Consider the following 23,903-nt stretch of genomic DNA (forward strand, 5'->3'; position numbering starts at 1 on the left):
TTGCATAAAAGACGTCTTTTAGTTCTGAGAACATCTTCCTCATCATTTGAAGGCATTTTGAAGCAATTTGGAGAAAAGTCAAATTTTGGTCAAAATTCCATCAAAATGCAAGGCTAACCCCTTGCATATCTAATTAATTTTAGCCCAAAATTTCTGCAATGTAATTTTGCATGAAACTTGCATAAAAGACGTCTTTTAGTTCTGAGAACATCTTCCTCATCATTTGAAGGCATTTTGAAGCAATTTGGAGAAAAGTCAAATTTTGGTCAAAATTTCATCAAAATGCAAGGCTTACCCCTTGCAAATCTGTGTAATTTCAGCTCAAAATTTCTGCAATGTAATTTTTCATGAAACTTGCATAAAAGACGTCTTTTAGTTCTGAGAACATCTTCCTCATCATTTGAAGGCATTTTGAAGCAATTTGGAGAAAAGTCAAATTTTCGTGAAAATTTCATCAAAATGCAAGGCTAACCCCTTGCATATTTAATTAATTTTAGCCCAAAATTTCTGCAATGTAATTTTGCATGAAACTTGCATAAAAGACGTCTTTTAGTTCTGAGAACATCTTCCTCATCATTTGAAGGTATTTTAAAGCAGTTTGGAGAAAAGTCAAATTTTGGTCAAAATTTCATCAAAATGCAAGGCTTACCCCTTGCAAATCTGTGTAATTTCAGCTCAAAATTTCTGCAATGTAATTTTTCATGAAACTTGCATAAAAGACGTCTTTTAGTTCTGAGAACATCTTCCTCATCATTTGAAGGCATTTTGAAGCAATTTGGAGAAAAGTCAAATTTTCGTGAAAATTTCATCAAAATGCAAGGCTAACCCCTTGCATATTTAATTAATTTTAGCCCAAAATTTCTGCAATGTAATTTTGCATGAAACTTGCATAAAAGACGTCTTTTAGTTCTGAGAACATCTTTCTAGTCACTTGCAGGCATTTTGAAGCAATTTGGAGGAAAGTCAAATTTTGGTCAAAATTTTATCAAAATGCAAGGCTTACCCCTTGCATTTTTAAATAATTTTAGCCCAAAATTTCTGCAGTATAATTTTTCATGAAACTGCATAAAAGACATCTTTTAGTTCTGAGAACATCTTCCTCATCATTTGAAGGCATTTTGAAGCAGTTTGGAGAAAAGTCAAATTTTGGTCAAAATTTCATCAAAATGCAAGGCTTACCCCTTGCATATTTCATTAATTTTAGCCCAAAATTTCTGCAGTATAATTTTGCATGAAACTTGCATAAAAGACGTCTTTTAGTTCTGAGAACATCTTCCTCATCATTTGAAGGTATTTTAAAGCAGTTTGGAGAAAAGTCAAATTTTGGTCAAAATTTCATCAAAATGCAAGGCTAACCCCTTGCAAATCTGTGTAATTTCAGGTCAAAATTTCTGCAATGTAATTTTTCATGAAACTTGCATAAAAGACGTCTTTTAGTTCTCAGAACATCTTCCTCATCATTTGAAGGCATTTTGAAGCAGTTTGGAGAAAAAGTCAAATTTTGGTAAAAATTTCATCAAAATGCAAGGCTTACCCCTTGCAAATCTGTGTAATTTCAGCTCAAAATTTCTGCAATGTAATTTTGTCATGAAACTTGCATAAAAGACGTCTTTTAGTTCTGAGAACATCTTCCTCATCATTTGAAGGTATTTTAAAGCAGTTTGGAGAAAAGTCAAATTTTGGTCAAAATTTCATCAAAATGCAAGGCTTACCCCTTGCAAATCTGTGTAATTTCAGCTCAAAATTTCTGCAATGTAATTTTTCATGAAACTTGCATAAAAGACGTCTTTTAGTTCTGAGAACATCTTCCTCATCATTTGAAGGCATTTTGAAGCAATTTGGAGAAAAGTCAAATTTTCGTGAAAATTTCATCAAAATGCAAGGCTAACCCCTTGCATATTTAATTAATTTTAGCCCAAAATTTCTGCAATGTAATTTTGCATGAAACTTGCATAAAAGACGTCTTTTAGTTCTCAGAACATCTTCCTCATCATTTGAAGGCATTTTGAAGCAGTTTGGAGAAAAAGTCAAATTTTGGTGAAAATTTCATCAAAATGCAAGGCTTACCCCTTGCATATTTAATTAATTTTAGCCCAAAATTTCTGCAATGTAATTTTGCATGAAACTTGCATAAAAGACCTCTTTTAGTTCTGAGAACATCTTTCTAGTCACTTGCAGGCATTTTGAAGCAGTTTGGAGAAAAATCAAATTTTGGTCAAAATTTCATCAAAATGCAAGGCTTACCCCTTGCAAATCTGTGTAATTTCAGCTCAAAATTTCTGCAATGTAATTTTTCATGAAACTTGCATAAAAGACGTCTTTTAGTTCTGAGAACATCTTCCTCATCATTTGAAGGCATTTTGAAGCAATTTCGAGAAAAGTCAAATTTCGTCAAAATTTCATCAAAATGCAAGGCTTACCCCTTGCAAATCTGTGTAATTTCAGCCCAAAATTTCTGCAATGTAATTTTTCATGAAACTTGCATAAAAGACGTCTTTTAGTTCTGAGAACATCTTCCTCATCATTTGAAGCTATTTTAAAGCAGTTTGGAGAAAAATCAAATTTTGGTCAAAATTCCATCAAAATGCAAGGCTTACCCCTTGCATATTTTAATTAATTTTAGCCCAAAATTTCTGCAGTATAATTTGGCATGAAACTTGTATAAAAGACGTCTTTTAGCCCTGAGAACATCTTCTTCATCAATTGAAGGCATTTTGAAACAGTTAAGAGAAAAGTCAAATTTTGGTCAAAATTTTACAAAAATGCAAGGCTTACCCCTTGCAAATCTGTGTAATTTCAGCTCAAAATTTCTGCAATGTAATTTTTCATGAAACTCGCATAAAAGACGTCTTTTAGTTCCGAGAACATCTTCCTCATCATTTGAAGGCATTTTGAAGCAATTTGGAGAAAAGTCAAATTTTGTTCAAAATTCTATCACAATGCAAGGCTTATCCCTTGCAAATCTGTGTAAATTTCAGCTTAAAATTTCTGCAATGTAATTTTTCATGAAACTTGCATAAAAGATGTCTTTTAGTTCTGAAAACATCTTCCTCATCATTTGAAGGTATTTTGAAGCAGTTTGGAGAAAAATCAAATTTTGGTCAAAATTCCATCAAAATGCAAGGCTTACCCCTTGCATATTTAATTAATTTTGGCCCAAAATTTCTGCAGTATAATTTGGCATGCCTTGTATAAAAGACGTCTTTTAGCCCTGAGAACATCTTCTTCATCAATTGAAGGCATTTTGAAACAGTTAAGAGAAAAGTCAAATTTTGGTCAAAATTTTACAAAAATGCAAGGCTTACCCCTTGCAAATCTGTGTAATTTCAGCTCAAAATTTCTGCAATGTAATTTTTCATGAAACTTGCATAAAAGACGTCTTTTAGTTCTGAGAACATCTTCCTCATCATTTGAAGGTATTTTAAAGCAGTTTGGAGAAAATCAAATTTTGGTCAAAATTCCATCAAAATGCAAGGCTAACCCCTTGCATATTTAATTAATTTTAGCCCAAAATTTCTGCAATGTATTTTTTCATGAAACTTGCATAAAAGACGTCTTTTAGTTCTGAGAACATCTTCCTCATCATTTGAAGGCATTTTGAAGCAATTTGGAGAAAAGTCAAATTTTGGTCAAAATTTCATCAAAATGCAAGATGCAAATCTGTGTAATTTCAGCTCAAAATTTCTGCAATGTAATTTTTCATGAAACTTGCATAAAAGACGTCTTTTAGTTCTGAGAACATCTTCCTCATCATTTGAAGGTATTTTAAAGCAGTTTGGAGAAAAGTCAAATTTTGGTGAAAATTTCATCACAATGCAAGGCTTACCCCTTGCAAATCTGTGTAATTTCAGCTCAAAATTTCTGCAATGTAATTTTTCATGAAACTTGCATAAAAGACGTCCTTTAGTTCTGAGAACATCTTCATAGTCACTTGCAGGCATTTTGAAGCAGTTTGGAGAAAAATCACATTTTGGTCAAAAATTCCATCAAAATGCAAGGCTAACCCCCTGCAAGTTTAACTTCAGCTGAAAATTTCTTCACAAATAATTTTGCGTCAATCTACATGCATGATGATGGCATCTACTAAAAATAAAAGCCAGTATCTCAGGGGGTTCGATAAATATAAACGTGGATCCTTCAAATATTTTATAATGCTCCTCATGAACTAAAACACACACCTCAAACATAAAGAATAAAGCTTGCCAAGTGCATATAATTTATTCCTTTCACAATAATATATACATAAGGCGACACGACAACTGTATTCAGTTGAAGTACCGTTTGTTCTTGAAGGCAATCTTGACCCATTCACAATCTGAAAACAGAAGTCACTGCTGCTTTGAAAAGGGTAAATGAGATGAAATTTTCAAGTAAAACGGTGAAAGATTTTCCAGGCTTCACCATGTGCTACATCCACATTTCGCCAATTTCTTCTTTAAAAAATCTTAAAATGCCGTAATTGAAAAATCTTCATGGTGTCTTGATTTCTGATTATTCATGGAAGAGATAACACATTCATGTAGCTGGAGACCAATTTCAACTCAAGTCACGGAGCAAGATCGCTCTTGGACTTGGGATAAGCAATCCCAGAAATAATAAGATCAGCAAACATGTCCAGATTGCAGATGGACATTTCAACTAAGTAACTAATTTACACCTATGGAAGAGAGGCACAATTCAAGAAGCAGCATTTTCAAAAGAATGTCTTCAAATATGAATTATCCAGTTGCTAAAGATGAAGCAAAGCTTTGAAGAATGTTAGTTTGGTTTCAACTGCAAAGGTTATGAATGAATGCCTTATCCACTGGCTTATACGGGCATCCAGAGTTAATTCCGTGGTTGTCATTTTTTTTTACTTGGTGGGTAGAAAAAAATTTTCTCTTTCTCCCTTCCCCTCCAAAAAATTCTTATGATCATCATTTTTCTTCTTGGTAGGAAATTCCAGACAGGCTCGGCGGCATAGAAAATGAAGCCAAAATTACAGGTCAGGAAGAAATAAGAACCAGAGAATGAACAACGGATGCACTAAAGCCAGCAACCTAAGATCTGTCAAGGTGCCGGTCACTAGCAGATCCGTTGGAATGCATTGGGAAAAGGAGTGTATATTGCTTTCACGTTGACTTGTCGAACAATATTTACATTCATTTGTTGCACTTTGCCGATCATATCAAGAATTGCCCGTTTACAGCATGGATTTTTTGCCCCATGAGAACTACTGACTGGAGGGAGGAGATGACCGTAGTTTTAATAACATTTTTCTCAAAAACTAAGGGGACTTACATGGACAAGTATCCCCCAAAGGTTAATAAGGTGATTATCCCTGCTCACCAGGCCAATAAATTACTCCTAAACCTTCTTTATCTAAGGGGAAAAAAATGAATCAATGTAAAAACACAAAGCAAACTGGTCTGGTTGCAATATGACCAAAAAAAAAGAGGTCGAGGACATGCAACTTTGGAAGAATTAAAACTTTGGGTTACTGGTCTTTTCAACAGGACAAAAAAGCTTGGAAAAACGTCACTGGTCATGGGGGTAAATCTTTTTCAGCCAGGGCCGAGCCAGGTAGCGCGTGCCGTCAAACTTCTCAAAATAGTCCTCCACGTCGGGGTGTACTATCTGCGATGGAACACACCAGAAGAACAAAAGCTTTACATATTTAATTCATTACAAGCCCATGATTCTATTGTGTAATTCAAGAACCAGAATTAGAAGCCATTACTTCGGTGGCACAACGCTCGTGGACAGGTGGTACGAGCACGTTACATGCATTTTGGCCGATAGGGTGTCGTGATTTATCAAACGCACGCACGCGTGCGTCAAGCTGAAGAATGTGTGTGTGAGTGTGGTGCCACCATAGTAATGGGGTTTAAACGGATTGGTCTATATGAGTGCAAAAAGTATACTTATATAAAAATCAAAGAAGGGAAAAAGGGAACTATACTTGGGTAATAGGACAGCATCATTAGAGTAATCAGGCTTCTGGTAACCAGTACAAATATGAATATTTGGAGATATGATATACAAAAAAAATGTCAAAGTGTTTGCTAATGGGCTCAACAACTCTGAGCCAGAGTCCTGTTGGAAAATATCATTTGTTACCGGCTTATACCCAGCTGTGAGTCCACACACGCAGTGTACACATCCAAACCATTCCATCTACAGATCTTTGCCACTCCGGCTTGAATCCTACTTTGTCATATGAGTTTTTAGATTAATTTGAATGGGCTAACGACAGGACCAGACCACAGCTCCAAAGCATAAATCAGCGGTCATGTGAGACAAGTCCTACCATTCATTTTCGTACGGGATTCCATTCACAGTTCCCCCACAAATTGTTGAAGGAAAAAACACCAAAATAAACAAACAAAGAGCAAAGACTTAAAATGAATGACTGTCGGTAAAAATTCTAAACAACTACAATGTGAACAAAAATGACCAGATTAAAAAAAAATCCGCTGTTAAATGAAGTAAAATGAAAGGCGAAAACAAACACGACAGAGCAATGTTGATAAATACCTTTTCAGCATTAAAAAACAACGATTAAAAAAACAATTCCTGATTCACTCGGTTGTAGGGTGGTCAGGAGAGGAAGTTTGCCATGGTGGTTGGGGGGGATGTATAGTCACCTTTGTATTTCTGATAATCTCTATGTTTTCCTCCACGACGTATGTTGTTTGGACGTCCATCCGGTCTCTTGTGTCCACTAGGACTGAGTAACTGGGCAAATTGCGCCAATGCTGACCACCGAGTAGGGGGAAAAAATTGAACACAAAGAGACCGTGACAGATTGGTGATATAACATGCAAGGAGAAAGGAGGAGGCGGGGCAGACGGTGGGGGGGGTACTGACAACAGATTTCAAATTCCTCCACCGGTGGAAAGGAAGGCAGGAGACCGATGATGAAGGGATACCTCACTGGGAAGAAAGAGAGGCTCGCATTGACTCTGGGCGATGTAGACCACGGCCGGCTCATAGTCTCTAGCATCTGTGAGCACAGCGTAGAATGGCTGCTTAAGCTAGCAGGGAGGTCAAGGGTTAGCAATAGGGTTAGAGATCAGCAAGGGGGCAGAGATCAAAGGGTGGCATTTCAGGTACATGCTGCCCAGGAAGTTGTTCATGTATATAGAATTTGAGAGTGGGAAATATATTCAAACAGCATGAAGACTGAAGTATAAAGGGTGAAAGGTTAGCTGGGGGTTAAAGGTCATGGAGGAATTTAAGGTCATCAAGACAGGTGTTACATGAACACAATCATGACAGCCTCAAAATATTTCTCTAAAGTGGTACTAAATGATCTTTTCCAAAGTTACATAAATTCTGAATTGACTTAGGAAAATCTTTCCACCCACTGAACAGGGGTAAGCTTTCTTCATTTCAGTTTTTTTCTTTTCACTGACAACGAACATGCAGGAGTTTCATCACGAGCCACTGCTCCTGCCAAGGTCAATTGTGAAGATGACTATTCGATTTCTCCATGCTTGGAGGCAACGTACCTTATGATTGCCATGCATTTGCTGAATCCATTCTTTGGGAGCCTGTAAAGATGAGAGAAAACAGTTTTCCTTTGCTAAGTCAGCCTGGCAGTAGAAGATAGCGACCAGAGGACAGATATAGAAAGTGTTTTGCAGCACTTTCTGACATACACAATTTTGAATTTTGAACTTAATTTGGAAAAAATTTTTACCAAAAAATCCATTATAAATTTAAGAGCTCAGATGGCTGAAAATGAATCACTGCATTTGCCTAACTCTGAATCACGAGGAAATAACACCAAAAACATCAGGAAATATGACTGGCAAAAATTGACTGAGAAAAAACAAATAAACAAACACACATCACAAACAAATAAGACATTGATTCTCCTACCTTTGCCGTTTCATCCCATCCCACGATGACCCCTCGGTATCCCCAGACCTTGTGACGGATCACCTGACCAATGCGGTATTTGACCTTTGTTGACCTCGGGCTCCTCGGCTCTGTTGACCCTGTACGAAAAATACATTTAAAAAAAAAAAAAAGAAATATATAAATGAATACAAAATATCACTAAATACTGTGAGTGGATTTCTAATATCGTTTCATCACACATGTATGTGTTCTTCTAGGAGTAAATCTCCTAGGATCCAACAATACCACCTATAACACTCTTCACTCATAAGCGGCGAACCATTCTGTTCACCACGGTTGGCCAACTAATTTTGACATCGTCACCTTCTGTCTTTTACGTCAAGTTGAAATTGACCAAGAACATTCTGAAGCACAGGAGCTCTTGATAAATGACCAGATATCAGTTCAGAGGTGTTTCCCCCCATGGATTAAAGAGAAGTTCACCTGCAAAATATCCACTTTTATCCTTGTAACGAAGCACCTCCACAGCGGGGGACTCTCCCCTGTCTGTGTCATCTTCAGCCGTGGTTGGGTAGGCATACTTCTCAAAGCTTCCTGTCACATACTTGATGGCATTCTCATAGCACTGCTTCCATGTCTTTAACGACAGGACTTTCTTTTTCCATGCCGTTAGTTTGACCATTAAACTAAAAAGAAAAAAAAAACACCTTTGGAATCAAGATGTTGCTTTTCATCTTCTAAATTAACTTCCTTTTTATTGATGAATATTTGCATAATTTAGAGAAGCAGGCCTACTTGAATATTCAACATTTACAGACTGGATCTTTATATTCATCATTTGGGAAAAGTATACTAACATGTACGCCATGACCGTTTTTGTTTTGTATGATATTGTTTTGCTTTGCTTTCCTTTGTTTTTCAGACAGGTTTTTTCAGGTCTACAAACTCTTTAGGTAATTCTTCTCTATGACAATGTAAGCGTAAGCATGAGTTATTCCAGCCCTGACAGACAGACCTCATGAACGAGCATTAAAGGAGGAATTGCTCAAGCCGGGGACATGTCGTAGGGCCTGAGTAACATACGTTTGCAAGTTGTGCGTCCTCTCTGTGTTACTGACTGGCTTCCATTGGGTGATTAGATACTGAATGGGAACAATCAGCAACAGCAACGTCAGCTGGAAGATGGCCGCTCGATTCACGGGCATCGTTTGCAGCTTACAGAAATCTACAAGAATAAAAAAGTGGAACGGAAAGAGTTCCGGATACGGACAACACTGAGTTTTCTTTTAAAATATTAAAATATCACAACAGCCATCAAAAAGGAACAACATGTCCTGAAAAGTGAACCGTAGCTACGAAAATTCTGAAAACACTTAGCCTACGTTTTTTCAAAAAAGGTCTCATAGGTCTGTGCATATAGGGACATCAAGCGTTGGTTGTATCTGGAACTCTTTCCAAGTTGAACAAACCAATACAAAAAACCGTTTGGCTACACTTGCACACTCGCTTGTCTCCTGTCTATAATCATGACAACTGAAAATGAAACTATCCAGCCTGAGGGTGTGAGGCCTTGTTTGTTTCACATGGAGGTAGGGTTTACGGGTTTGCCTACGTTTGCACACATGCCTGCACGTGTTTCTGCTTGCAAGTGGTACACCTGCCTTGATTATTCAAGTTGATACAGCACGAAAAACAATTAACAAGGAAATCAAAAACACCGATCAAACGTCAAATCATAGCGAATTGTTTCCATACCGTAACTTGGTAAGCACATATATCTGCACGTTACGTTCACATGAGTTACGCAAGTAAAATCACATTGAGGTCAACAACAATTTGAACAAACGAGTTCACTAAGATAAGACCAAGCCCAGAGATCGAGACAATTAAACTAGGGGCAGTGGGGCTACAGTACCTCATTTCAGACAGCACTTCCTCTTCTCCACGCTAGCTTCAGCCCTGTTGAAGAACAGTTTGTCATAATCTTATAATTAAATCAAAATTCGGAACACCTAACAACAACATGCACATTTTCTGACGTGGTGTTGATAGCCGTACGTTCAATGAAATAGTGCCACGACGTCTGACCCAGCTCATTTGCATATAACCCCCCTCGCAGTATACACACATCCCACATCCCCCGTTTTATGGAATCCACGAAACGTGACGCATTATTCAAAGCACCCAAAACCGTTGATAATACAATGAATATTTCAATTAAACATGACATAAATATTACCATTTTTATCATTTTAATATCCAGTCAATCAAGTCCAGTAATTCAGAATCCTTCATTAAAGGGGAAATGGGCGGAGCTTGGCAAAAGAAAAAGAGGGACCAAATAAACCTTCTTGTACACGTAGTTTTAACTTTTTCCTAATCAAAATTTTGCTTCACAAATAAAAGATACAATATTTGTAAATGAGATGCGCATAGACACAATCATTGTACTATACATTTCGTTTAATACTTACAACAAAACTTTCCTGTGTCACGGCTAAATTTGGGCACCATTAAAAACCAAAAGTAAAATTCCTTTTAACGCCAGTAATGCTTACCATTGAAGAGATTTTGTTGAAAGCTGTGGTCAAATGAGCATAGACAACATAGAAAAAAAATAATAGGAAAAACAAACGCTAGACAGGTATCACATTTTCTTCATGAAGAAAGAAAGATCACGTCATTTTCTGTCTTTTGTTTTGGCAAGTGGCCAAGAAGATTTCTTGAAGGTGAGTCAATCTCAAACGAATTCTTGTACATTTTAATGCTACCTTAACAAAAGAACTTTATAATAAAAATACAAATTTAGGAAAATAAACTTCAAATGCTGCACAGCTGCAATGGCCATGAGACATTACCTCCAGAACAGTAGAATTTACAAAGTTCATAAAATGTCCCATTTATATTTCACAAACTCTTTTGAAGTAGGTATTTCTTATAATCTTTCCAATGGCCATTGATAAAAACTCACACCCCTTACCCTTAAAATGGAAATAAGTCCCTTTGCATAATTTCAAAGTTATACTAAATATATCACATAGTAAGTACATTCCCATTACAACCATCCACCACATATAAATGCTGAACTACTGCTCTCATGAATATGCATTACACTTTCAACTTTCAATATAAACCACAGATAAGTTTTAAGGTAACATTCAAATGGTTTTCCTGAGCACGTATTGAAATATTCATGGCTTTTAATAACTCTACAATTATCAACAGAATATAAATGACTTGGAACAGTTACATTAAAGAAATATTTGTCCTTCTGTTAAAAGACAATCAACAATTTCCTGCATCTTTGGGGGTACTTGGCACTTTATTTTGTCATCTTAGCAATGTGATGTAGTAAAAGCTGTTAATGATTGGCTACAAATATCAAATAAAACAGTGTTTTTTGGCAAAACCTTCACAAAGGGAAGAATTAAAATCATCTGTCAGACTTGGTCGTGTCTAGAAATATTTTCTCAAAACCCCAAACTGTCCTCTCGAATGGTTGACAGAAATAATCTGACTGGTATCTGACAAATAAAAAAAGATTATCCCAACTCTACAATGCCGTCTGCAATTTTACACACAAGTAACAAACTTCTGTCCAACATGGAAGACACTTCTGGGTTCTGGAGGTGAAATGTCTCTTTTTGGATACATTACCTTGTAGAACTATCGGTAAATAAATGTCAAAAGTAGCTTTGAGAAATTGTTATTCCTTTTTTTAAATGATTCTGTCACCTTGCTGTATCGGACTTTTACTTTTAAAAATTTTCTTCAGTCTTTAACAAAGGCTGATAGGCCTTTTGAGCTAACGACCCCCCAATCACAAGTGTTCAACCCATGGCAGGGCTAAACCTTAGTTACAGCAAGTTCAAACATGGTACACTAACAGAGACAGTGCATCAGTTTTGAGGCCTGCTCCCACAAACCGAGACGTACGTCAGGATTTCATTCCGTGTGGATTCGGATGTTTCTAGATTAAAGATAAGAAGTCTCAAATGACATATTACGCCAGAGCTGAAAAAAAAAATTCCCTATGAGGAGCTGTTTGTCTGTAATGGACTGGCCCCCTCTACTGCTATTTGGCTGTGCCTGCCAGTGCGCGTCACCCTTGCAGTGTATACAGAGACATATATAATGTGATTGCAGTCTTGGGCCAAGACTACACCAGTAGTATCTTTTGGAATTCCTCTAACATGTTAAGTGTGACCAGGTGTTCGCAGTGCAAATGTGCCTTAGTCCTCATTTTGCGAGGGCGAGTCACCGTGTTTAAATTTGTCTCAGAATTAATTACATTTAATAACACGAAGGAAAACCCAAGGGAATTTGTTCACAATTATCTACAATTAGTTACTTTTAAGTATGCGATGCTAATTCTACGAAAATATATAGATTTGGATTTGCAAAAAGGTAGTCACTGGTTTCATGTCTGATGTTGGTGATGCTTCTGTCTGTTTCAAGCTTACCAGTGAAATTTCTACACAAACATTCAACGGTGTAACAGTTACTATCTAATGACTGTATTGTCTCCAACTTGTCGGTAAAACACTCCAGGTTGAATATTCCTACATTTGAGAATTTACATGTCATTACAAGCATAGTTGTACTTCTTGAGTTCATAATATCATTCTGAGTTGTACAAAATCACACATTTTCAAAATAGGAATTTTTGAACATTTTTCATTCATACCTTGGGGAAATTTTTACAAAGGGTATGAATGTGGGAGGATATTTATGTGTGAGACATGGGTACCAAAATGGTGCTCACGTACCAAAATGGTACCCACGTACCAAAATGGTACTCAGGTACCAAAAAGGTACCAAAGTTTTGCTGAAACCCCTTTCTTTGGATTTGAAGGCTATAAAGCAAAAGCAAATTATCTTGGCTGTAATTTTCTTTACAATCAATGTTGGAGCAAGGGAAAGCGCCACACTTTCATCAACATCTGTTAAAAGTGCTCATGATTAAAACAAGTTTCTGTTGAAATTGCACAGATTTTGCATGGGATAGGTCCTAACATGATCCCCAATTACCCCTGGCAATGGACAAATAAATCACCCAGCCAGAAGACTAAATGTGTCCAAACACTAAATTAGACACTTGGGACAATGATTAAATATATCTCAATATGCAGGTGTTTCAAATAGAGATAAAGAAAGCATTCAGCACCTTCAGCCCAACTGAGGTGTAAAATATTGCATGCTGGCCCCTCGATCAGTGGAACCACAATACTGCCCTCAAGGGGTCATGCGCAACCTGAATGCACGCTATGGCACACACCATCAGGGGTACACAGAAAGTTTGTCAACCACACGCATAACACACCTATGTCATTGGTAGATTTCTTCCATCCCTTCACCACTGCAGGAAGCCCTGCTAATACTGCGCAGGTTGTGATGCACTCAGGATATAGCAGAGAGGCGTATTTTATGCAGAAAGACAACTCCATGGATCGTGGCGTTCAAACACTGACGATACAACTAAGAATCTTCCCAATCTATGGATTACACACGTGATGACCTGAATACCTACACACAACTCGACACAGAACGACCTGGTAATACATCTGGCAAATCTAATTCATGGTTCACACAGAACAACTGAGCTGGTTTTTTTTTTTTTTAAACTTTATGTGAATTCTCGATTTCAGACTCGCGGTTTCTTCATACAGCTAGCCCTGAAGTTCTGGTTAGTTGTTACTGCACCAGGAAATGAAGGACTAAACAATGAGGGCGCCATTATACAATCCTCTCGTAGAAAAGAATGTACGCCTGTGCCGAGAGTACCTTGGACTCTTGAACCTCGCTGACATGAGAGTCACTGATGTAGAACCATTTACCCTCTGGGGGTGTGACGCTCCGCTTCGCCGCCGATGCAGGAGCTTGGCTGTCGTGCGAGTTGCAGGACGTGGCGGCCTTGGCGGCCGACTCAGTCCCGCTGTCCTCCCCGTTGGCCAGTCCGTTGGTCTTGTTCCACAGCTCGTTCATGCTGTTCAGGTTGCGTGGGATCTGGTGGATGTACTGCCGCAGGGTGTCGCTGGGTTGCCGCACCTTGACGTAGGCCGTGTAGTGGCCAAAGTGTAACCGCCCGCTGTGCTCCACAATCCCGTACAGAGCGTACAGCACCTGCTGATTGCTGTCACTGTATGGCTGGCAAAAGAGACAAAAATGAGTCCCATTTTTGAACAACAAAATTTGAATGTCACTCAACCAATCACATCACAGATTTACCCATATCTAAGAAAGTCTTCAGAATCCAAGGTAGTCTTTTAACAGAAACTTACTTTACATGATGTGCTGCAGAATGGTGCCAGATCGAGGACGAGCGGGAAGTTGATATGGCGAGTGATCTTACGTAACGAGTATCCAACCTGAAAGTCAGAGCAAACTTGAAGCTAATGTCATCCCGACGACGGAGCCAACTGGACAAGCATGAATGCCACAATAGAACAAACGTTTAAACGTCTACTGACAGTAAGTGGTGAACACGCAAAAATTGAAACTTTGCTAAAACAACATTTCCCAAGCTATTAAAAAAAGATCCAAAAAAGCCCATTACCTTTGTCCAGCAAGTCCAATTCTACATTAAGCTGACATATTTCAATTGACTTAAGATTACATCTCAAATTTACAAATATCTCTAACAGTGCCATGTTTTGCCCATGAAAAAATACCCAACATTTGACAACATGTCATCGGGAGAGGTTAGAATATTAAGATATGTGCCATATATGAACTGCATTCATGTGATCTTCAAGACTCATGGAATAGACTGTATTACAACAACCTGAGGTCAAAGTTGAAAGGTCACTGGCCCAGCAGATACATACCTGTTGGAATCGTTTGAGATGAAGTGTTAAGATTGACGGTGGTTGATGGATAAGAAGCTGCTTGCTGGCATCAGTGTAAACTATTTTCTTCTCTTTATCCTTGACGTCTGAAAATAAGATTTTCAAATCCATCGCTGTTTTAACTTTTCCCATAACTATTTTGGAATTACATACAAATTTGTGACAGGTTTAAAAGGGATGGTCAGTTGACAAATACAGATTTATGCGGAGTTGTTTCATTGCGTTTGTCCTGTTGTTACATTTACAGATGAAATAAAGTCATAAGGTTTGACTCAAGCGCCTACTTGTTGGGAAAATTTGATCTTGATTACCTGCATTCTTGGAACAGTGCTCGCAACCGAATCGGTTCGGTCCCGTCAGCCATTCTGGAGCTGTGAACTGGCTGAGGCAGGACTCCACGGAGCACTCCAGCGACTTGCCCTGGTAGCGTGGGGCCAGGGTTGACATGACGCGGGTGCGGGTGGGGGAGGCGGGAGAGACAGGAGGGGAGAAGTCCTCCTGCTTGGCCAGCCTGACCGGCGTGTAACCGCAGGCGATGCTAGACTTGTTGGCCTCTGAGGTACTCTCAAAGGCATTGGCCTGGCTCTTGGGGTCGGTGGGTACCACGGTGTCCTTAGTACTGCTCGTGCTGTCGCCGGTGCTGCTACCGAGACCGTTGCAGGCTACATGCTCTGGTTGGGTCTGACTGGAGGTTTGGTCATTGAGCTTGGAGGTGCTCCCATAGGAATCTGAGCTGCTGGTGGGACGGACCTTCTCGGATAAGTTCCCGTTGATGTTCTCCAACGAGGTAGCAGCAAGAGCTGTTTTGGTTGGGTTCAGAAGATTGTTTTTGGCATTAGTTTTTTCTTTGAGGGTCATGCCTTTCATTTGGCCAACCAGTTTATCAGTTTCTTCATCTGTGTCGATATCTGGAGGGCTCTGATGGTTCTTAGTCCTGTCTGGATTTGATTCATCTTTTGTGATGCCACTCGCCGATTCCTTGTCTTTGCTAGCCTCTGCTCCAGGCTGCACTGGATTGTTCGCTTTGTTTGAAAGACCATAGGAGGATCCCGTCGTCCGGACGGTCCTGGTGAAGTCAACGCTGCTTTTGCGACCGGGGCGATCAAAGAGTGACGTCTCGCTGTCAGCGTCATTTGAATCTTGGAATGCCTCCTCCTCATCTGATTGGATGGGGGTTCCTTCTGCTCCGCCCTGAATGGCTGAATCTCGCTGGCCACTCTGTGATTTTCGATGCTTCCTCTGTGAATTAAGCAAAAACCCAAAACCATCAGGAAAAATCCCGTTTCTGCAACCATTTTTCTCGCGACATCCCAAGTTCCTCTGTAAACTTTGACCTTCAACTCAACTGTTGACATGGATACGCATCTTACCTTTGCATCCTTTTTGGCCTTTTCCCGTGCCTTCTGAATCTGGTGTTTGCTCATTTTATTCTCAATCTCCTTCAGACCTGTCGCCTGAGCAACTGGTGCTGCAGCTTCAGCACTTTTTTCCAGAAGGGTTGGTTTTTCGGAGGGCCGTGGAGGGGCGGTATTTCTTTTGCCCTGTCAGATTTTGTTCCAGTTAGTAAAAAAAAGTAGAGGACTTGTAAATACGCTCTGTTTTGCATCATACTTATCTACAAAACACCTGACTTGGTTTAAATCTCACATTTTAGTTTCACTGAATAACGTCACCATTCTTTAAGAATCTTCAGGTAAGCTTACATACCTTGGACTCAACTATCGGTAGAGAAAGATCAAGGAATGGCTCCAGTACTTCAGACACCTGTCAAAAAACAAGACATCCCTGTAAGCAATCACCCTTCTTCATTCAACTTTTACAATGAAAACTGTAATTTGGCTAAAACTTCTTGACGGGAGACGTGAAGTTCACAATTGGAATTAGGACCGGGGACACTGGAAGTCAGGCCGTGGTCACAATTTCTGTTATTTCCACAGATTTGCTTTTGGGGGGGGAGGAGTTAGGGGGAAGGGAGGGAGGGGCGGGGCTGTGTCTGGTACACTGGCACTCACCACGTTGCATTCATTGCAGTGGACAGAGCTAAGTAGCTGACCACTGAACACACTGTCCACAAACGTGTGCCTACAGTGCTGGCCGTAGGCTTTGATCTTCTTTTTGGTGGCCTCGTCCAGGTTCTTGACCTTTGACCCCTTGATGTCAAAGTGCGCCAAGATGGCCTCTTGCATCCTCTGACCACAACAAAAATGACAAAACCATAGAATCAGAATGCTGAGAAAGAGATGTCCAAAAATGAATGCACTGGTTCTTAAACATCACTAATTTGCGGAGGCAAGGGGATGCGAAACTGTTTTGGTTCTCAAAAACAGAATAGAAAACAGAGGAATGCAGACCAACTCTCTCAAGTCCGGAAATATAACATTCTGTACCCTCAGAACTTTGAAATGAAAACATTTGTAGGAAATGGCTCAAAACTAAGAACCATTCTCAAAACCACAAACTATCTGCTGAAAATGGAAGTTTTTGTTCCTCATAATGTTTGACCGTTGGCATTATCGAATGCATTCCAACAAGTCGTTAATTTCTAATGGAAGTGTCAGGTTGGCAAAGCCTACCTTGATCTCCTCTGCCCTCATGCCGTCCAGCAGATATCGCAACAGTTCATGACTGTCCTGTTGCTGGTAGCCTTTGAACCGTGAGGCCCTGCAAATGCAAGGACGACAACAACCTGTCACTGTTTGCCCCATTTGTGGTCAGATCCCCCAAGAAAATGAGCTGTAGCCACATTTACAATTCTGTTTTAGTTTGAATGGGAAAGATCAAACCGAGTTGTTTGCTTTGGTGCATCACCCGTTTCAGCATTCCGAGGAAAACTGACATTACAGGCGTGAAAAGTGTTGAGGGTTCAAATTTATTTACATGGTGCAAGTTTATTTCAAAGACTTTTGCGTTCAAAAGTTGCTCTTGTGACTTATGTCCCATTTTGTTAGGTTGGGTAACAACCTGTATCTAGTCACACACCATCTGCTTGGCCTGTCTTTCTACATGGGTCCACACAGTGATGGTCCTCACACACAGTCACACACCCATCTGTTATAGGCGTGTCTTTCTATGGGTCCACACAGTGATGGTCCTGTATCTAGTCACACACCCATCTGTTATTTGCATGTCTTTCTACGCGATTGGCTCAACCAATTACACCTACAAAAAGTAAACACGGGACAACAAAACTGACGCACCAAAAATCTATTTTGATGTTTACGAATCCAAAGACTGTCAATATAAACATGGTTGGGTCACAGTTGGTAACGCACCGTTCATATTCTGTTCTTGCATTTCTTTGATCTCTTTCGGACGAGGAAAAATAATTGGTCTTACTTCTGACAAATCTGATTGAAGAGCCCCCGCGGGTTGATGATGTTACTCTTGCCGGCTTTGTTCATCTCGTCCAGGAAGCTGATGAGCGACGAGGTCAACGACCCCGCAGCTGGAAGACCAACAGTTATCGGGGCCTGCAGCGAACGAAAAGTAAAAACTAGTTTAGTGCACGAAACCTGCCTGCATACGAACCGCAAGATGAGAAGTGTATTGACAAATAAATTATTGACTTTTTCCTTTGGCCTCTGATGATCCCCTAGAGTTTGCTCACCACCGGTTCGCCGAGTTCTTCTGGCTTTTTCGGCGTGTCAAACCAAAAGAGCATCTGGCCAGGAGGACTTGTGTCAAGGGTGACCGACAGGTGCGTGTCCTCGGGGATGCAGACCTCCTTCCCAACGGTCCACTTCTCGTGGAGTAGCTCTCGCAGGCCTTGCGTCTGGGTGATGTTCTTGGGGTTGAACAGGCAAAAAAGAATGCAATGTGGAGGTGCGTTCCATGACCTGAATGTGATAACTTTTTGTGATCTTACTTTACAAAACGGTGAAAGAGTAAAAACTGAAAAAAAAATGTGTACGTTGAGGCTTTTCCATGGATGGAACGTACCTGCATGACGGCATTGAAGAAACAAGTGTTCCCAAGATTGTTTAGACCCTGCCGAAGTGAGAAAAAAAAAGTCAGTACAATTGTTGATGAAAGCCTTTTCTCTTGAATTAACATCAGGGACATCTCGTACAAAATATGGATTTTCAACTCTAAATAGCAGAAACGTCAAACAGCTGATTGACAGTTCAGATTGGGGGAGGGGGGGGCATGCTGAAAGCTTCCAAGATCTGCAGAGTACAATTTGGAACACAAACCTACATCTCTCCTGTGAGTTGTACCTCATATTTACAAGGCACAAACAGATTTCTAGAAGCTTCTGTTACCATGGGACTGACCTTGACTCTCGTTACTCCGTCCACCTTGATATTGTTGGTGCTGGACCCATCGCTGACCGTTGGGCCTTTGGTTGGAGCGGGCTCGCCGTCTGAATCCTTTGATTTCTTCTTGGCTGGAAAGAAGATGGTTCGTTTCAGAGAGTTAGATACTCCTGCAAAAGCAATGGCCATACCGTCAAAGGGAACTGCATTTTCAACAGCAATGGGATTTGTCAAACTGATAAGTATGTTTGAATTTCTGTCTATAGTTTAAGCAATGCTCTACAAACCTAATGACAAACACATGTGCAAAATCAAAATCAAGTCTGCAATATAACAAACTCCGATGAACTGAATTTGATTAATAGAGTATCGAAGCTTGAAGTCATTTGAACCAGGAAGAAGAGCGCGAATGAATGGGGAATGTGCGCATATTGGTTCCCGCGCCTTTGCTTCTTACACATATAATTGTGCGTGTGACGCATTTACTCCAGCACTCTATAGAAACAGACTTTAAGTGTCAGGTAAGAAGTGTCAGTGGATATTGGTACGATTTCACAAATCACTGAAACACAGGAGGCTAAAATGGCTTACTGGAAGGCCACCCATTTTGGAGGATATGCAATGAGTGTTGATCAAACAGAACCAAGACACCAGATGTTGACAGCATAAAACAGTGTTCTCTTCCCTGAAGGGAAGTGCGGCCTGGTAGGGAAGACTTGTGGCTTCTCGTGACCAGAAGGCCAGGGGTTTGACTTGAGCGGCTGGCCATGGGCTGTGGCCTTGGGCAAGCCATTTCATCCTTAATACTGGCCTCTCTCCTCCTGTCGAGTACCAGAGGGTACCAGCACTGGCTGGGGAGTAACCTGTCATGGACTGGTACCCCATACTCTTATTCAAAATTGGCTCAAAAAGAGATTTGTTCCGTCTTTAGAAGAATAATGGGCTGAGGGGGGGGGAAGAGGGAGGAGAAACAGACTGCTGTTGGACATCCAGGGGTGGGAGGGACCCGCTAAGCTCACCGGGCAGCTTGGGGGCGCCCAGTTCCTTGCGGATCCATTCCACACACTCAAGCAGCTTGCGGCTGTCCTCCGGGTAGATGTTCTCATCGCACTTGTAGCACCATACCGCCATGGTGTCCACGCAGAGCGACACGGTGTGGCTGGCGCTCCGAGGGGTCTCATAGTGTTTGAGGGCGTGCTGGTGCTGGGAACCGCGCCCGCAACCCTCCGACAGAAAATACAAGAGATGACTTTTAATTCCATGCCCGATTTTTATTTTGTACAATGCAGAATAGTCAGTGATGACTTTTTTACTTAGCAGAAACAGAGTGTGAACCAGTTTACCTCTGGAACATTATTCCAGAGGTCATGGGCTTGAATCCCATTTCAGCCAATTTTCTCTGTTCAAATGAAGATCAACATAAAGAATACACATAGTTCCCTCAGTTTCATCAAGAAATCGTCACTGAACGTTTCAATGTCACGTTATACCTCAATATATTTAAATACATGCGTATACCAAATGAAAATGAGAATCTCAGTTGAATGCATGGATTTCACCTGGTTTCCACAGAAGAGACATAGCCAGGTGGTGTTGCCATGGTGATCAAGACTGTCCTCACTACAAGCCGCTGAATGCTTGTCTGACGCCCCTTTGTCATTTACACAGGACTGCTCATCAGAATAAAAGAAAGGACAAGAAAAGTGAATAAAGTAATTCTGTAGTTAGCCATGGTTTGGACAGACTGAAGACAGTACCGTATTTTGAAATTGCACGTCGTGAATGGATTCACTGGGATGTTTCAACTCACCACACACTGTCCCAACTTGGAGGACCCGCCGGCTTGCTTGAGCCCTTTCTTTATCCCTGACAAGTTGACGGCCTTGTCCATATGAGCACAAATCTTTGCTGGGAGGCAAAATGGAAAAGCATGCTTTTCAGCATAAGTTGTTCCACTGTGAATCAATTAGGAGATGCTGTTTTCACTCAATCCTGTCTTTTGGAACTTCAAGTGTGTGAGGTTTAGTTGACAGAACTTTGGCCCGGTCGAAGCTCTGTTTGTCTTCAGTAAGCACCTACCTCTCAAGATCTCTTCATCCGACGTGTTGTGGTAGTCATTCTGCTTGGTTTTGTTGCGTTTCTTGGCCATCTCAGCTGATGTGGGGTGCTCCTTCACGCGCATTGAAAAATCCTCAATCTTTGAGCCTCACATCAGAAAATAACTAACGAAACAAATGCAAAAACAAACACAAAAGGAATGCTTTTTAAGCCAAACCCTGAGGGATTATGAAGAGTTGCATGTAGCTGACTGGATGAAGTTGACGTAACTCCCACGGACTTCCGTATTTTGTCCTGAGGACAGGCAAAAAACAAATTTTGACAGCAGTTTTTGTTTTCTTCACAATTCCGAAGCCCCATTTATTCTTTACACACATCTTTAACACTGAGGAACAAGTGCTCTCATTTCCTTTCAAGACAGTGGGTGCAATTGAAATAAAGCCTCAAAGAGCACTGAGGGGTGTCAGTTTCAAAGATTTTTCCTGAGAAAGGGTATAGGCAGGTTTTTAACCTTGGCTGGAAAAGGACAGGCAGAGTTTTTACAAGGTACACTTGATGGTACTGGGTGTGATCAGTCAATCTGCACTATCGGCATCGCTCAATCTAACAGCACAATCTGACGATGTGGCGATAATTCTAACATACTCCTCCGTCGTATACTGGGCCCTGTCCCGATTCATAAGGATTTCTTTCGAAAAGTTTATCCGGGATATCCGGGGGCATAACTTAACTCCTTCGCGCCAGGAGGCGGCTAGACACGCCGTAAAAATTGAGATCCTCAGCCCGCTTTTCAGCTAGTATTCTCAGCCAACGCTCGAGCGAACACGATGAAAGAAGGCAGACCCTGGATCTTGTATATATGGTAATTGGTCTTTGTGCATAGCCCAGAAATGAAAAGACCAAATTTCCATCATGATCACCAGCTTCACAATAGTCCCTACTTTGAAAAGAGGCAACGGGAATGTGGAAGGGTGAGTAGAGCCGCATGCCACCAAACAATCAGCCTTTTCACCGTGTAATTCAAAGCATGCAGAGCACACAGGGCCACAAACCGAGAATTTGCGGTTTGGCAGGTGGCTTTCGTGGCCAAGCGAGGCTGGAATTCTTGGAGTCGGCTTTCGGGAAGAAATTCCCATCGTCAAAGGGTTAACATTCGCTTGATTTTATGAGCTGAAATTGCATCGGTGTGTTCACTACTTACGGTGTAAACCATCCGCTAGGTCACTAATTGCAGAAAACTCATCTTTTCCTCATTTGAGGAAAAAAATGCTGCCTTTTTTGCAGTTTTCCCTCCCCAGACGAATTTGGCTTGACATGTACATTAATACACAGAATCCTTTGTATGGTTAAGTAATGGTACCCTGTACGAGAGCCTGTCTAGTTTGCAACAAGACTTCAGCACCTACGGATCTCGTTCAGATCTGCGAGAGTACCTGTCGATCTAAGTACTCATGAAAGATCACGGCTGTTTTGAGTCACAGTTAATATGCAATGCCCTTGGCTGGTTCCCTGTCAAGTCACACACTGATTACGGCAAATCATTGGTAGTGCAGCTAGCATTCTATGACTTGACATGAAAGGGACGAAACAGTTTAGTGCAAGTGGGACAAATTCGTCCAGAGTAGGAAAACAGCAAAAAACCAAGCAACATCATGTTTTTCCTCCAACATGTCCAAATGAGGAAAAGGCGAGTTTTCTGCAATAAGCAACCTAGGGGATAGTTTACCCCGTAAGTAGTGAACATACCGGTGCAAGTTCAGCTCATAAAATCAAGCGGATGTTTAGTTATGCCCCTGGATACCCCGGATAAAACTTTTCGAAAGAAATCCCTATGAATCGGGACAGGGCCCAGTCTACGACGGAGGAGTATTCGTCAGCAGGCCCTGTTTACCGGTCTAAATTGAAATTGGTCCATAATTTCAATCAAGAGTTTCACAAAGAGAAAGTTGAATGCGCGAATATTTGTATGCGCGAATTTAGGGTAGGCCTACTCCACGATAGGCCAAAGCATTTTCAGAATCTATGGAATGTATGGTCTGACCCTGACGTAGCCCCACTAGTGTGGCAAGGATGGAGCGGGAGTGAGAGTCCGTGCCACACTAGTGCCGGGGCTTACCCTGACGGTGTTTTTCCATTGATGTCCACGCATGGGATTGCACATGTTGCATGGGGTTTATGTTGTAATGTTGGCAGTGACTAAAATTTGCGGTATCCATACTACCACCAAAAAACACCGGAATTGACTTAGAACGAATCAAAACATAGGAAATTGACCAAATATGATATGATGAAAAGCCTTGGGAAAACATGAAGCAACCTACCTGCAATGGAATGACACTCGTTCCATTCGGGTACTCTCGATTCCGACATGTATATTTGTGGAGTCACCGTCTCCCAACTGCTGAACTGGAATCGCTGTGCAAACATTTGGACCGGTACCAGACTCTTCGCCGCTCCCCTCACGCTATAGCACTGTGGGCGGCTTTTTTTTCCGCCTCGTATTTCTCATCAGAAGGGCGCCCTCTATTTAATTCTCACAACAGCGATTTTGAACAAATTTCAACTGGCTTACAAAAATGCTTTAAATTGACTTGCCACAGCGGACCACAGGGATATTCGATCAAAAGCCAATATCAATAAAAAAAAAACAAAAAAAGGGGTGGCGTGTGGGCGGTTTCGAATCACAAGGGCCGCGCCTAAAGAAATCCCCTTTCCTGTCCCCGCCCACCTTCATTCAGGCAGGCCATACCATTAATTAAAGTGGGTAGGAAACTAATGCGGCCGAGGGTGAACTAGTACAACAGCAAGAGAGGGCATTCGAACCAAGTCAAAATGATGACTAGATCTGTAAAACAAGGCAGGAAAAGCTCAAGCTCCAAAAATAAGTGTTTTT

At 40.7% G+C, this 23,903-nt stretch overlaps 2 protein-coding genes across 5 annotated transcripts; both read right to left on the reverse strand.

Annotated features, from left to right (window-relative positions):
- Positions 1–4,193: 4,193 nt before the first annotated feature.
- LOC110974630 (uncharacterized) lies at positions 4,194–9,927 on the reverse strand. 4 transcript variants are annotated; one of them, XR_015427900.1, is made up of 8 exons: positions 9,764–9,925; positions 8,932–9,073; positions 8,332–8,534; positions 7,867–7,985; positions 7,494–7,535; positions 6,627–6,737; positions 5,281–5,616; positions 4,194–5,219 (listed from the first exon to the last, which is right to left on the reverse strand). XR_015427900.1 is itself a non-coding variant. In XM_087146970.1 (7 exons), the coding sequence occupies exons 2-7, from the start codon at positions 9,051–9,053 to the stop codon at positions 5,518–5,520; spliced, it is 690 nt and encodes a 229-aa protein (XP_087003096.1). In that variant the 5' UTR covers positions 9,054–9,073; positions 9,764–9,927; the 3' UTR covers positions 4,194–5,517. The 4 variants fall into 4 exon arrangements, 3 of the variants coding, with proteins under 3 accessions (XP_087003096.1, XP_022082118.2, XP_087003097.1); XM_087146970.1 differs by lacking the exon at positions 6,627–6,737 and adding an exon at positions 6,912–7,016 and having other exon boundaries at positions 4,194–5,616; positions 9,764–9,927; XM_022226426.2 differs by having other exon boundaries at positions 4,194–5,616.
- A 363-nt stretch (positions 9,928–10,290) lies between these two features.
- LOC110974382 (ubiquitin carboxyl-terminal hydrolase 16-like) lies at positions 10,291–23,813 on the reverse strand. The gene is made up of 17 exons (XM_022225980.2): positions 23,332–23,813; positions 21,032–21,174; positions 20,763–20,860; positions 20,512–20,622; positions 19,972–20,176; positions 18,971–19,083; positions 18,636–18,683; positions 18,304–18,480; positions 18,033–18,166; positions 17,270–17,357; positions 16,709–16,885; positions 16,404–16,460; positions 16,067–16,237; positions 15,008–15,935; positions 14,676–14,782; positions 14,130–14,216; positions 10,291–13,995 (listed from the first exon to the last, which is right to left on the reverse strand). Exons 2-17 carry the CDS (start codon positions 21,132–21,134, stop codon positions 13,585–13,587), a joined length of 3,015 nt encoding a protein of 1,004 aa, XP_022081672.2. The 5' UTR covers positions 21,135–21,174; positions 23,332–23,813; the 3' UTR covers positions 10,291–13,584.
- Positions 23,814–23,903: the final 90 nt, after the last annotated feature.

Source organism: Acanthaster planci, linkage group LG15 (assembly GCF_054643075.1).
Source record: "Acanthaster planci isolate LZ-2023a linkage group LG15, COTS_SCS, whole genome shotgun sequence".
Classification (NCBI taxonomy): Eukaryota; Metazoa; Echinodermata; class Asteroidea; order Valvatida; family Acanthasteridae; genus Acanthaster; species Acanthaster planci.